Here is a 14,111-nt window from a genome sequence, read left to right as displayed (position 1 = left end):
GTCAAAGCGGGCCCCTTAAGAAAATAATGCCTAAAATCAGAATAAAATGTTTTCTAGTAAATAATTTCCGAAGAATTCATGTTTAACAAAAAGTTGAGGTGGATAATTTTATCCCTTGCATGTTATTTAAAAAATTTCTGGGGTCCCACTTTGCCCCCAAATTTTTTGAGATATCAAAAATTTTAAGGTGCCCACTTTGCCCCACCCTCACCTATAGACATCCATTGATCATCCGGCTGTTTATTAATCGATCCAAGGTTTTTCCAAGTAAACTACAAACATGTGATGTCTGGACAGTATGCTATAGCCACCATTATTATCCTTGTTGAAGACAATTGCATTCTTCGTCCCTTCTATGCCCAAATCTATTTCATACTCTCGCTGTAGTTCAGCCGGCATGCGGTGGATAAAGGGGTTGATAGCTGCCATCATTCCTGAAAACGGATCAAAATTTTTAAGACATTGCTGTAATTATGTAACCCATTGCGCAGTGATTACTTACTGCTGAAATCATTTGGAGTTTTGTAAATGCCGCTTATTTCTCTGCGACTGCAGTGGCAGACCTCAAAGCCGACATGTCGAAGCAACGTTTTTAGCGCTTCGCGTGGACGTTCGGCATACTGAAATACTGGAATGAAACGGTCCACATCCTGTAATTGAATATGACTGAATGAAGAATATTGTTTTGTATCTTAGAAGATTTTATAAGAACTCAGTTGGGTCATTACAAAACGGGCTACATCTTTCAAATGTGTTATCCTCACAATTTAGCAAGTCTTAAAATCTTTATAGAGAATCGCATTTTTATCATAATGGGGAATAAGTATTTTCTTAAATTAAATTTCCTACAAAAGAGGTTCCTTGAACCTAATCACTCAGTTTGATATTTCTTGAGATATTGATCCTCAACTTATTTGTTGTATGAATTTTTCGAGGGTTATCGAATCAAACGTTCTGAAATATTGATTTTCCTTGTCATATCACATTTTTTTTGCACGGATCTTTTTTGTACGAAATTTAATTTCCTACAAATTTGGCATCTACATTTTTTCGCTAAGTTTAGTCATTTATGAAATAACATCGAAAAACGCGAATTTTAGGTAACAATCAACTTTAGTCACCTGTAGCAACTCACCAGTGTACGTTACACTTACGTCGCACTGGACACTTTTGTAGACCGTTTAATTCTGAGTAGATTGCGATCTGATTCGATGTGATAGCATAAAATGCCGCAAAGATATAGAATTTTGAAAAAAAAATCTTAATTTATGTGTATTTTAGGTGGTAAATCTTTTCACACTAAGGAAAAGTACTTGATGTTAATTTTGATGGCTGTAACTTTCAGGGAGTTTTTATTTCTACATGTTCGATAAAATTTTAGGTCGGGAGTGAACAAAAAAGTAATCTTAAACGAATCACCCTAATACATGATACACGATTGCTATCAAATGTCACAGAGCTTTGCAAACTATGGTTGATAATAAAACTGAGATAACTTCTGAACTCGACAAATGTATTTCGATACACGAATCATATTGTGACGTACAATAATAACGTAATCGTTGACAGATATTAAAATGACGTGAACTTTACGAGTTTGAAAACAAATACCTTCATGTAACGATGGTACCGCGGGACAGTCGCCAGCACCTTGTAGGCGTCCATGCAAGGAAAATTGCTCCCGAAGGTCAAGAAGGCCGTACCTCCAGGACGAAGCAGATCAAAGATGTTCTCCAAGGCTTGACTGAAAGCATGGACGAATTCATCGTGTGATTCCGTAAGCCAGATACAACGATTAACCCATCCGAGGAGAGGAATGACGAGAACCTACCGCATGTCTTGGCACCAGTGTAAGCAATAGAACGACGTAACGTGATCGAATTGTTCAATTAGATCTTTTTCCAGCGCCGGGGACTCGATGTCCAGCTGGAGAAAGGATAGCCGGTCGTTGGCGCCGTATTTTTCTTTTGCGTAGTCCAACATGGTCTTGGAAATGTCCGAGCCTGAGTTCAGAGGAATCATTCGGTAGAAAGACATTTTCGTGACACCTGTTATCAGTGCGGTGGTAGAGACTTACAGACAACGGTTGACTTCGGGTCTAGTTTTGGAAGCAGAAAATCGCTGACTACGTCACAGGGACCGCTTCCAATATCAAGGCACCGTCCTGACATTAAGCCAATTTCACGAGAATGTTCCTCAATGAAGTCGCTGGTATCACGACGCGCCTGTTCGTTGATTTTAGAGTACAGAGCTGGTTTGAACATCGTCTTAATGGTTATTGCTTTCACTGGCAAGGTCCTACGATTTATAAACACGATGAAAATTTCCTCATCGTTTAATCTCATTAGATGTAGGAACGTACTTTTCCTTAGAACTAGCGTATTGTTGTAAGATATGCCTGCCTTATCGCTAGTAAATCTTGTTATAAACTTTAGCATTCGACGGAATATTTAAATGGACTCTCATAAGGACGTCTTCAACGTCAAAGCGTCGTTTGCACTAATGCAAGGTAGCGCAGAATGCATTAATGCATCGTTTCACTTACCTTCTGGGAATATTGAGATGCCTGATTTAATTACAGTTCTTTTTCTTGTTTAACAATGAGAATTATGTAGATGGTTACTTATAACTTGATCGAATGCTGACTCAATAAGAAATGAATTCTGCTCGAACTGCGTGGTCGGCTGGATCGTTTGCATGATGAATGCCGATAGCTGTTGGCAAATGTATAGTTATCTCGAAACTGATAATAATTTCATAATAATCACAAACTCGATTGTATGACCAGAATGCAGCTCATGTTTACTCTAAAGTCAGCTGGCATGGATTAACGTTATTATAAATTTCAAGAACTTAACGTAGTTCCTGCTGATTTCCTATTGCAGCCGATGGATAAATTGAAGAATCTTTTTTTATAACTCGCAACAAAAATACCGAAAAATTGGCAGTACGTATCAACTCCATCATCTATGGATCCAAATGTGGAACCTTGGAATTACCCACTTCTCTATTTCAATGGTACACAGGGATGGCAACGTAATTTTATGCATTCTGGTCTAATTTTATTCAAAACACTTACGACTATGGTAAAGACTGTGGTTCTACCCGGAACATTCATAAACTCCCCGTAAAATGTGATACCAATTCGTAACGAAAATTGTAAATTTGTGCTTGTATTTTAAATTCTGAAGAAAGTTATGCGGTGGATTTAATTGTTCGTTAAGTCATTCGCGTGTTAAGGTATCGGTGATGACGTGATGCTATTGGTGGGTGTTGGATGGACTCTGTATCATGGTAGACTCGCTGTAAGGGTCCAAATTAACGGTTTTATTTTTTGGAAACCATTACAGCTACGAAGAGGAATCGATTGTTAAATTTTCAATTAAATGGTGGTTTTCGCAGAAGCGCTTTCATTATCTAAACTTATCGGGGCCGGAAACCGTGCGGATAACCGATAATTTGGATTACGAAACAACGATTTTTCGTGGGGATAAAAACACGTTCAAAGTGATACAACATATTTACCAAAAATCCATTTAAACATATTGATAGTAGATTTTCCCTGTTTGTTGGAGGCAAGCTCGATTTATTTCTGTTTCATCATGTAGCACTAGTTTCTCAAGGTCATTCTAAGAGTTGCGGTTTACTTGACGTTTTTCTTCTTCATCTAATTATTCAGTGATACTATGTTTTTCTTCTCTAGACAGATGTGATTTTAATTTTTTGTCAAATTAGTACGCCACACCAAGCAGTATTTTTTGATTATGGCATTACCGTTTCACAGAGTCCAATGTTGGCGAAGCAATTAACATTGCGTTTTTAATAATTGCATGGAAGTGAAGTTTCTTCGAGGATCGAGGAATTCTTGATATTGTTGTTGCGACGTTGCATTGTTCAAAAAAAAAAAACCCCAACACTATACCTATAATAGAATCAGGTATGTGAAAATTGAATTGAACTCTGCTCTCAGAATGTTTCTCCGGAAGTTCAGGTAGTTCAAGGAGCCTTTCGTACGTCATGCCTAACTACACTACCAGTCTAAACTTGTTTTTCTCGATAATGTTTCATAAAAATGTTAAATTTGTTTTTAATTATACGTATAACAACGACACAATGGTTACGTGCAATATTTTTTTTATTTCGTTATACTGTTACGTCTGCGTGCAGAGTCAACTATAATAACTTTTGATTTGAATAAACAAACATGTTTATCGTATTCGAATCATAAGTATAAGTTTCCGCTTTATTAGTGCAGATAATATTGTTAGAATGATTTGACGCAAATGAAAATTGTCTTCATTTTCTACATTCTTCTTCTTAATCACTCTCTAGAAATGTAATGAGATGTACTATTCGATTCTGATTCTTTTCCTCGTTTAATCTAATATGATATTATTATTATTATGACCCATAAAAAATGTCTGACGTCGATGATTGCGAGCAACAATCAGATGAACTTAGAAATAGGTCGACTGAATTGGCATAGTATTTATGGTCCATTCTCAAAAAAAAAAAAAAAAAAACTGAATCAGTTACAGATAAAACCAAATCACACTCATAGCGAAATGTGCCGATAAATTCCATCAAGGTCAATCAAGATTACGTTTTGCTTTTGCTATTTATGAGTGAAGTCTTACTGCAGTGCAGATTTAATTTCACCGCACTGTTTCAGATTTTCAAAAAATAATTTATGCACCCAGGGAAACACGAATCAACAATTTGGATCGATCGAAGCTTAAATTATTCTTTTGTAGATGATTTGAATATAGCGCGAAAACTATTCACAGCTCTAGTAGTATACCGTCAATTCATATTTTCACTTACTGCTGGCAGAAAACGAAGTCTACCGATGGAGAGGGCCTATTTCAAGCTTAAAGTTGACCACGTGTCAAAAATACTTTAACGAATATTTGCTAAATTTTTAATGGACAGTCAATAGTGTACAAGCTGATTGAATAATAAATTGACTTGCCGTCATTAAATAATATTCAAGCGAATTTTTAGAAGTACAAAACTTTTTTTCTTATCCTATTACATTCACTCTGGCAAGTCATATACGATATCTAATTTTTATTTTCGCGTAACCGTGATCTTGACAATTTTTAGAATGGCCAGTCACTACCACATCTGATAATCAGACGAATAATCACCGACTTGCCAACTTTCTCCGAGAGTCACATCTCACTGATGTTGCAGATATTAATTATGGGATAGGATTTTGTTACATGGCACACTTTAATCCTCAGAATATATTTACTACGATATAACAAGGAATATAACTACATACAATCAGCGATTTTGTTATTTATTCGGTTGTCTATCAGTAGACCAATGGCTTTTTCATGTAAACTACGAAGGTTTGACGTCTGGACAGTATCTGATAATCGTCATTTCTATCCGTGTTGAGGGTGAATGTGTGCTTTCTTGCTTCTATGTCCAGGTCTATTTCGTACTCCTGCTGTAGTTTAGCCGGCATGCGGTGCATGAAGGGGTTCACAGATACCATGAATTCTGAAAACGGTGCAAAATCAATTTCATTGCTATGATGATAAATTCAAACAAACAACTTACTGGCGAAAGCATCCGGACTTTCGTAAATGTAAGTTTTTTCTCTGCTACTGCAGTGGCAGACCTCAAAGCCGACATCTTGAAGTAGCTTTTTCAAGGACTCGCGCGGACGTTCTGCGTGCTGAAATACTGGAATGAAACGGTCCGCATCCTGTAATTGAATATGATTTAAACAAGAATTTTGTTTGGCGTTTCAGAAGATCTGACTGGAACCCGTGGGCTTATTCCAAGACAGGCTACTTCTTGCAAATGTGTTATTCTCACAATTTAAAAATGTTGAGAATTTTCAGAGATTACTAGATTGCTATTCTTATCATAATGCGGATAAGTATTGACTGAGATTCCAAATGACGTGTGTTGGGAAAATTTTTACATAACCGGTGCACTTAACGAATGTATTCCGATGTACGAGTCTAATTGTGATCCAGGATTTATAAACGCAAGCATTGCATAATCGTTACGTATGCGTACATAGATTATAAGAATAAACAAGTTACGAAGAAAATAACAACGTACCGTCATGTATCGCTGGTATCGAGGGATAGTCGCCAGCACCTTGTATGCGTCCATGCAAGGAAAATTGCTCACGAAGGTCAAGAAGGCCGTACCTCCAGGACGAAGCAGATCAAAGATGTTCTCCAAGGCTTGACTGAAAGCATAGACGAATTCATCGTGTGATTCCGTAAGCCAGATACAACGATTGACCCATCCGAGGAGAGGAATGACGAGAACCTACCGCATGTCTTGGCACCAGTGTAAGCAATAGAACGACGTAACGTGATCGAATTGTTCAATTAGATCTTTTTCCAGCGCCAAGGACTCGATGTCCAGCTGGAGAAAGGATAGCCGGTCGTTGGTGCCGTATTTTTCTTTTGCGTAGTCCAACATGGTCTTGGAAACGTCCGAGCCTGAGTTCAGAGGAATCATTCGGTAGAAAGACATTTTCGTGACACCCGTTATCAGTGCGGTGGTTGAGACTTACAGACGACGGTAGACTTTGGATTCAGTATTGGAAGGAGAGATTCGATGACTAGGTCGCAGGGTCCGCATCCGACATCAAGGCACCGTCCTGACATTTGACCAATTTCATTGGAATACTCCTGAATGAATTCGGTGGTCTCGTGACGCGGCAGTTCGTCGTTTGCAGAGTACTGAGCTGGTTTGAACATCGTCTTAAAACTCACTCTTCTCACTAGCAAGGTCCTGCTGTAAATAAGGTGTGACGCTCCCCATTTTTTATTTTAATAGAACGTAGCTACATAGTTGTTCCAGTAACTGGTAAAATGTAAAATTCACTGCCAGATCTCGTATTTGCGGATGGGTCAAAGCGGTTCAGTAAATAAGCATGAAATGTAGTACTTTTTAGGTATGAATCCGTGAACTTGATCTAAGGGTGATAATAATTTCGCCATCAATCCACGAGATCGTTATAAAAAAAGGGTTAAACGATCATCCAGCTCTAGCCTCTGAATGATTATTCTAAGAGTCGAGTTGCACTTGACCTTTTTCTTCTTCATTCTTCATTCAATTATCTAGTGACAGTATTTTTTTTCTTCAAACAAATGTCAAGTTGCATCGTTTTTCGACAATTTTTTTGAATATTTGTAACAATTGCCAATTATGTGGTAACTTGTCGGATTGCAATTTCCATGATAAATTTTGTTCTCTACGCTACTCTAATGGCTGTGGAATTTTTCCAGATTCTTACGATGAGAATTGTGACGAAGGGAGCTTTTCAAAAAACACCATTTTTTCACGTTATTTTAAATAATAACTGGACACATGTGGAACGTAACTGATTAGAACCCAGTGAAAACCACTTCTTTTATGGAGCTTTATAATGAGTTCAAGTTTCAAAAAAATCGAAAAAGTTTAGAGTTTCACTGACGTGTCCTCTGAACGCAAGATTTTGAAAAAAAAAAATTAGTTTTTAATTTTTTTTTCATAATGTTCTACCACTTCAAAAAAAATGAAAACAATTCCTCAGTGTAAAGGAATACAGAAGACATTTTCTGTCAAAGTTTGGCGGTGGACGCTTTCAAAAAAAATGATCATAGTTTTATTCCGTTGTAAAATTATTTAAATAGTTTCAAATATGTTCCTTGCGACTATGATTACTTACAATCAGTCTGTCTTGAGCACTGTTCGCGGACTGGCGAACTAATCAGCAAGGAGAGTCAGCGAAGACAGAGATTTTTCCTGCTAGTAGTGACTGAGGACAGATACACGGAACGGTACGATTTATATATTGACATGACCTGCGATTATCCGTTATGAGCACGGCGAAGGTGGTGGTAAAAGACATCTGGATTAACAGTCGCATCAAATATGAAGTCAAGTTGTTCTTGATATCCTTGAGCCTACACGTCCATTCATTTAAATTTTTTTTATCCCGGGAACATTTTGTCGAGGTATTTAAAATTCGTCTCGACTCATTGACGTCAGTTGCTGCTCTACGGGTAATAAAATGATAGTTTACGTATCTCCAGTCATCTGTGTCCTGTCAGTTTAAAATTTTTGTCCTGGCCATTTACCAGATCTTCGCGAAAGTTTGCCGGACGGTAAGATGTATTTTGTGAATGGCTTACAGCATCATCATCAAGTGTCGAAGTCTCTTCTCCTCGTGTGATTGCGATACTTCTTTCAGAATTTATGTTGACGGTGGATCCTTTTAAGGGGTTTACCCAACTGACGAGCAAAAAAAAAAGGTTTTTTTTTCAATAATTTTTTTTAATAAGTTTTATCTGTAAATATTGATTTAGGCTTTCCTAGGCTTAATAAATACACTTTCAAATAACATGAATAAAAAATTTCTACATTGATTTTAATCACTTTTTATACAGAAACATCGTAGTTGAAAATCAGACTGAATGGTTGCTGATTTTTCGGAGATGATTAACCTGAAACCAAAAAATTGAACGGTTTTGGACTCAGCATATTAATGGCCTCGGAATGAATCATACTTTTTTCAAAATTTGGATTTTAACTATTTTTATTTTTGCAAAAAACGGCTAAAAAAGCGGTATTTTTTAATTTTTTCGAAAAATGCCCACCATTTTCTTAATTTTGCAAATATCAAAAATCGTATGATCAATTCTAAGACCATTAACATGCTGAATCTAAAACCGTTTAATTTTTTGGCCAAAGAACGCGTGCCAGTCAACCTCATTCTGGCGGATTCGTTTCCACCGTGTTATCAGATTTTTTTTTCAGTGGATCATAAAATCAGTAATATTCCAGTAATCCACTAAAATTCCACTCAATTCTTCGGTGTAATTGTGAAATTTTTTCATTGCGATTTTACCAAAATTACACTCGAAAAATCCACTCTGTATTCATCAAAGTATCACTAATTTCATCCCCTGCGGATCTCCAAATTACAAGTCCAATACTTAAGAATTTGACTAACAATGGGGTTTGATGGATCTCAGGGATATTGAAGCGGTTCTTTCTCGAGTACCAGGGTATCGGCATTTTTGTTGATAAGCCTTAGTTTTGGATAAAATTTTCGGAAGACCTCTTTTCGCACTGAATATACCTCTGACATTTGTCATCTGGTGAGCAAGTAAGTCTGTGGTGCAATGGAATAAGATCGGCGATGAGCATCTTAGCGAAGACCGGCTTCCAGTCTCGCTGCAAATCCATTATTTTGATTTTAATTAGCATTTAAATTATCAATAAAGAGTAATTAAAAATAAATACATATTTTTCATTACAAATGGAAAAGTTTTTATTTCAGTGATTTTTCGGTGGGACTTTCGCATGCTTTTAATGCAATTACAGTAAGAATAGAGTGTAAAAAATTCTCAACTGTAGGGCAGTATTTTCTACAAAAGTAACAACAACGAAAATGAGTGCAGTAAGCTTGCTGCAAAGTGATATTAGAAACGAGGAAAAAAAATCTTTTATTCCCGACTCAAGAGAGACGAAGTTGGAATATTTTTTCCTCTCAACTTTTGCGGGAAAAAAGTAGACTTTTTAAAGATAGAGAGAGAGAGAGAAAGAGACGAAAGTCAACCGTTCCTTCTATAAATGCGACATAATTATTTTTATTGTATTTACAATTGTTTTTTTTTTTAATTTAACCTAATTATATGAATTTTCGAGAATGAATTTTTTGATAATCAACATGCGTTCTTAATTTTACACTCCATATTGCGAAAGAAGTATCAAGTTCTTATTTTTAAGTCAATAATGTGGCCAGAATTGAGTCGGAAATAAAGTCCTGCAATACGGGAATAAAAGTCGACTATTCCTCATATATGATCGAAAAACCTCAAGTCTCGATCAGCCACGTGCTGTTCCGTTGTCAAGTTACTTTTGCTTGATGATTTTATTACGCCAAGGGATAACTAAGGGATAATAGTCCTTCAAGATCTACGATACAAACCACAATGGTTTCATGGTTCCTTAGAAAAGTTAATTCACATTTAAACTATGCACTTCTAACAAATCAATTTCGTCCCGCTTCATATATAGAGCTTGCTTTTCAAACGATCATGTTAGAAATTATTTTATAATAATCATTAAAGTATTTAGCATGACACCTCGTCTGAAAATGCGACATTGAATAAATACCATTAAATCTGTAGGTCCAATTGGTAAAAACATGTTTCCTAGAAATAGTAAATAATTGATTAAAGTTGACATACCGGCAGATACGATAGCTATTTTATTACTCGTAAATTAGCGACCTACATCAACGAGTCGAGACTGATTTCAAATTTTACGACCAAATGTTATCGCGGCGAAAAAAATGTTAATGAATGTGCCTGGCTCAAGGCTATCAAGAACATTGACTTCAGATTTGATGTAATTATTGAGTCTCGATTTCTTCCCCCACCATCTAAGCCTTGCTTGATAAAATCTCTGTCTTCGCTAATTGTCCACCATTGCATGCAGATTAGTTTACATTCGTAACAGCTTGGAGAAGTAAAAACTATTTATTATCGAGTAGCTTATCTCATTGATGTTTTGGATGTAGTTATCATTGCGTTTTTGAATAGAACAAAAAAATTCGTATTAATTGTACGGTTTGAAATCCTAACCCTTAAGTTTCACGCCACAAATTTTCATTTTTCTTCATTCCATTCATCTCAATGCATGAATCTAGAAAAAAAATAACCTCGATAATTGAACATTCGAACATTTCAAAACACGGACGATGATTGATATATCGGTTTCAATTGATTATTTCGCTGCTATCAGTTGACGATTAGCTTTATCGAGTAAACTACAAAGTGAGACGCCTGGACAGTAAACTATAATCATTATTCCTATCCTCGTTAAGGATGAATGACGCCATGAATCCTGAAAATTGATGAAATTCAATGACGTTGCAGCGTTGATCAACCCCAAGAGACAACTTACCGGTATGAACTTCGAAAGTTTCCTAAATGTAACTCATTTTACTGTTACATGAGTATGATGAAATTGAAAATGTTGCTTAGCATTTCAGATGAGTATAAATATTCTGGTATTTCTTAATAGAAAATGAGAAATTTTGTGAAAATGTGCGATTCTCACATACTCTTGAACGTACCGTCTATTAGAAGCAACAAGATAGAGTTTGCCACTTGGAATCATGAATAATATTAACAGCAACGCAATAGCCAATGGCACGATTATCTGGAGAGAAGTTCGCTACTCCTGGTAGAATGTCGAGTATGTAATAGATAATAATGAGATACACACTGACATGTGCCTGACGAAAGGTATTTCGAGGCTCTAGTTTGATTCTAATACAAAGTATATAAAGGTACAAGCGTTATACAATAAATATAGAAAGATATCATTTTATAATCAACATGATATTCTGCATTTCTTTGAAATAAAGGCTTCGAGTGATTAAGAGGAGTACTTTTGTCCCATTAAAAAAGCGAAAAAGGCATTGCTATTTATCTTAAACAAGATATTATAACAAAAATCGAACCACAAATATAAACACTTTATTTCAGTTTAGAATTACTCATAAACGAATACTGAATTTTTTTCAAACAGAAAATGTTAAAAATTCACCATTATAGAATCCATATGCAATATTTTTGGGAGCATTAAAACCTAAAGTCAACTAATCAATACTAACGCTGTACGAGTCGATGATCTACCAACAATGAAATTGTTAATGTGCCAGTCAGGTCGAAATTCTAATAAATTGTATAATGTTTTTAGGAAACATCCATTTAGGTAAGAATCGAAATGGGTAGACATAGTTGAAGATTGTCTATATTATGCATTATGCATAGTCTATTTTGAGAGAGTTGAAGAAGAAAAATTATTCTTCAACATGATCGTTTGAGAAACAATTCCTTCAAGTTTGAAATAAGTTGATTAGTCATAAGTCTCTGCAATCTGCATACATAATAGTTGTGACTCGACGTTTGTAAGAAAATTCTTAATCATTGTAGCCAAACGATATGTTCGAGGGATATTTTATCGTAGCTCGCTTTCGGCATAGCAAATTGAACAAATGAAAGTCCTAAGAACCAATAAGCAAATTGCTGATTGCAAATTATCAGGTTTTACTTTAGAAACTCCTATAGTAAGTTCTTTAAGGGTTCGTAAACGAATAAAGTAAACTAATTTACATTTGTTACATTTCTATACTATACATAATATACATATACGTGTATACATTTGAAGAGAAGAACAATAGTTGCGTTGTTAGATCATTGGTGTGTATTTTATATTATACTTAAAAAACTAGATAACAATTTATTTTTCTCATTTTTAATATCACTTAGCAATAGGTTTCCTTAAGTGAAGTACAAATATGTAATATCTAGACAACATACTATACTTATTTTCGTTGTTGTTACTTTTGTTGAAGGTAATCGTTTCTTTCACCGCTTCTGCCAGCAGATCTTTCACATATCCTGCTCTGAGGTCGACTGGCATGCGTTCTATAAAAGGATTCACCGCCAGCATGAATTCTGAAAAAAGCATGACAATCACACGAGGAAAAGAGATCTCTACACTCGACGATGACGCAGTAGGCAATTCGTGAAGAACGAGGATTACGTCCTAGTGTGATTAAACAAAAACACATCTTACTGGTCAAGATCTCCGGTGTATCGAAGATGTAACTTCTCTCCCTGCGACTGCAGTGAAGGACCTCGAACCCTTCGTCTTGGACCAGACTCTTCAAAGTCTCACGCCGTCGTTCGGTGTGCTGAAATACCGGAATGTAACGATCCACGTCCTGTAAACAAATCGACGAATCTCAGATGACGTTTCGGTCCTGTGAAAGATCGTCGAGTCTGAAAAGAGCTCACCTTCATGTAGGTTTGATAGCATGGCATAGCAGCCAACGTCTCATACGCTTTGAAGCCAGGGTTGTTGGCCAGGAATACCAAAAGGGTGCTTCCACCTGGTCGAAGCAGATTAAAGATGTTTTCAAACGCCTGGCTGGAACAATCGGACCAGATCACGAATTTGCATAAACATTTGAGGACTCGTTTAGAACCAATAACCAACTCTCAAAGTAAAGTCTCAAAATCTGATCCTTATTTCAGTTGCCTCAGCAATTCATCAGGATCAACCCTCCAATCAAGACAACTGACAAAACTCACCGCATGTTTTGGCACCAGTGTAAACAATTGTACGATATAACGTGATCGAATTGCTCAATTAAATCCCTGGGAAGATCGGGTGACTCGATGTCCAGTTTGATGAAGGAGAGTCGTTTGTTGTCCCTGTATTTTGACTTCCCGAAATTGAGCATGGACTCGGAGATGTCCGAACCTGGAGTGCGTTGGAATGCGTGTATTTAGTTTGACAAGGTGTTCGCATGACTGGCGAGAAGAACGAGACTCACATGTAACGCTGGCCCTCGGGTGCAGCTTCGGCAAAATAAAATCGTTCACCACGTCTCCAGGACCGGATCCTATGTCGAGGCATCGCCCCGACATATGGCCGATTTCCTCGGCGTATTCCTCCGTGATGTCATGGGCATCAGATCGTTGAAGATCGTTGGCCGCCGTGTAAAGGGCTGGTTTATACATGCTCGTGGAGTTCTAAGGACGCCTGTAAGGTGATTGGCATTGCTTTGATAAAAGCGCGTAGCAGACGATGGTTTCGATTAAAAGCGAGCCGATTCATGGAAACAAATGGCTCGCTTGTTCCACTTTGTAGAACCCGGTTGACAATGGGGAATAATTTACCCTTAAGACGTCCGGCTTCCGGTTAGGAAATTAACGCGCACTCCGTTAGGATTTGGAAATCCGCGATGTCTCGGTGGACCCTTAGGTTTTCGGCCGCAGTGTTTCGTCGGTCCTTCAGCGGAGAACTTCTAATTCGTTGCTTAATGTTGAACTGGTAAGTTCCTCGGTCCCCTTTCGTCTTATATAGCCCTCTCTGCCACCACTCCGCAGTCCAAGTCACCGGGTGTATCTCGTCTTTAACATCGGCTTTGCGTTACCTCGGATATTTTTTTATAAAAATAAGTATCAACCATTCAACGTCGGACCCAAAGTTGAAAATACTTCGTCCGATCTTCTGCACAACTTGTCAAGCGGAGATCATCATGATTATCTTTCATTCTG

The 14,111-nt window shown here is 37.0% G+C and overlaps 3 protein-coding genes across 4 annotated transcripts; all 3 read right to left on the bottom strand.

Moving 5' to 3' along the window:
• Positions 1–224: 224 nt before the first annotated feature.
• Positions 225–2,340, bottom strand: LOC124407783 (juvenile hormone acid O-methyltransferase-like). The gene is made up of 5 exons (XM_046884303.1): positions 2,078–2,340; positions 1,832–2,003; positions 1,612–1,744; positions 503–650; positions 225–434 (listed from the first exon to the last, which is right to left on the bottom strand). Exons 1-5 carry the CDS (start codon positions 2,262–2,264, stop codon positions 244–246), a joined length of 831 nt encoding a protein of 276 aa, XP_046740259.1. The 5' UTR covers positions 2,265–2,340; the 3' UTR covers positions 225–243.
• Positions 2,341–5,031: 2,691 nt separating this feature from the next.
• LOC124407785 (juvenile hormone acid O-methyltransferase-like) lies at positions 5,032–7,781 on the bottom strand. 2 transcript variants are annotated; one of them, XM_046884305.1, is made up of 6 exons: positions 7,691–7,781; positions 6,551–6,774; positions 6,305–6,476; positions 6,085–6,217; positions 5,572–5,719; positions 5,032–5,511 (listed from the first exon to the last, which is right to left on the bottom strand). In XM_046884305.1, exons 2-6 carry the CDS (start codon positions 6,735–6,737, stop codon positions 5,321–5,323), a joined length of 831 nt encoding a protein of 276 aa, XP_046740261.1. In that variant the 5' UTR covers positions 6,738–6,774; positions 7,691–7,781; the 3' UTR covers positions 5,032–5,320. The 2 variants fall into 2 exon arrangements, with proteins under 2 accessions (XP_046740261.1, XP_046740262.1); XM_046884306.1 differs by having other exon boundaries at positions 6,551–6,760; positions 7,670–7,734.
• Positions 7,782–12,285: 4,504 nt separating this feature from the next.
• Positions 12,286–13,874, bottom strand: LOC124407784 (juvenile hormone acid O-methyltransferase-like). The gene is made up of 6 exons (XM_046884304.1): positions 13,731–13,874; positions 13,385–13,593; positions 13,140–13,311; positions 12,843–12,975; positions 12,622–12,769; positions 12,286–12,500 (listed from the first exon to the last, which is right to left on the bottom strand). Exons 2-6 carry the CDS (start codon positions 13,569–13,571, stop codon positions 12,304–12,306), a joined length of 837 nt encoding a protein of 278 aa, XP_046740260.1. The 5' UTR covers positions 13,572–13,593; positions 13,731–13,874; the 3' UTR covers positions 12,286–12,303.
• Between the last annotated feature and the right edge of the window lie 237 nt (positions 13,875–14,111).

This window comes from Diprion similis, chromosome 6, assembly GCF_021155765.1.
Source record: "Diprion similis isolate iyDipSimi1 chromosome 6, iyDipSimi1.1, whole genome shotgun sequence".
NCBI lineage: Eukaryota > Metazoa > Arthropoda > Insecta > Hymenoptera > Diprionidae > Diprion > Diprion similis.
Note: the sequence above shows the minus strand (reverse complement) of the source record. Positions and strands in the feature narration are given on the sequence as shown.

Coding starts and splice junctions, on each gene's coding strand:
- LOC124407783 (XM_046884303.1), bottom strand. CDS start 2,264: ATGTTCAAACCAGCTCTGTACTCTAAAATCAACGAACAGGCGCGTCGT. Junction 2,004..2,077: donor CCCGAAGTCAACCGTTGTCT/GTAAGTCTCTAC, acceptor CTCTGAACTCAG/GCTCGGACATTTCCAAGACC. Junction 651..1,611: donor GGTACCATCGTTACATGAAG/GTATTTGTTTTC, acceptor ATTCAATTACAG/GATGTGGACCGTTTCATTCC.
- LOC124407785 (XM_046884305.1), bottom strand. CDS start 6,737: ATGTTCAAACCAGCTCAGTACTCTGCAAACGACGAACTGCCGCGTCAC. Junction 5,720..6,084: donor GATACCAGCGATACATGACG/GTACGTTGTTAT, acceptor ATTCAATTACAG/GATGCGGACCGTTTCATTCC. Junction 5,512..5,571: donor AAGTCCGGATGCTTTCGCCA/GTAAGTTGTTTG, acceptor CACCGTTTTCAG/AATTCATGGTATCTGTGAAC.
- LOC124407784 (XM_046884304.1), bottom strand. CDS start 13,571: ATGTATAAACCAGCCCTTTACACGGCGGCCAACGATCTTCAACGATCT. Junction 13,312..13,384: donor CCCGAGGGCCAGCGTTACAT/GTGAGTCTCGTT, acceptor AACGCACTCCAG/GTTCGGACATCTCCGAGTCC. Junction 12,770..12,842: donor GCTATCAAACCTACATGAAG/GTGAGCTCTTTT, acceptor ATTTGTTTACAG/GACGTGGATCGTTACATTCC.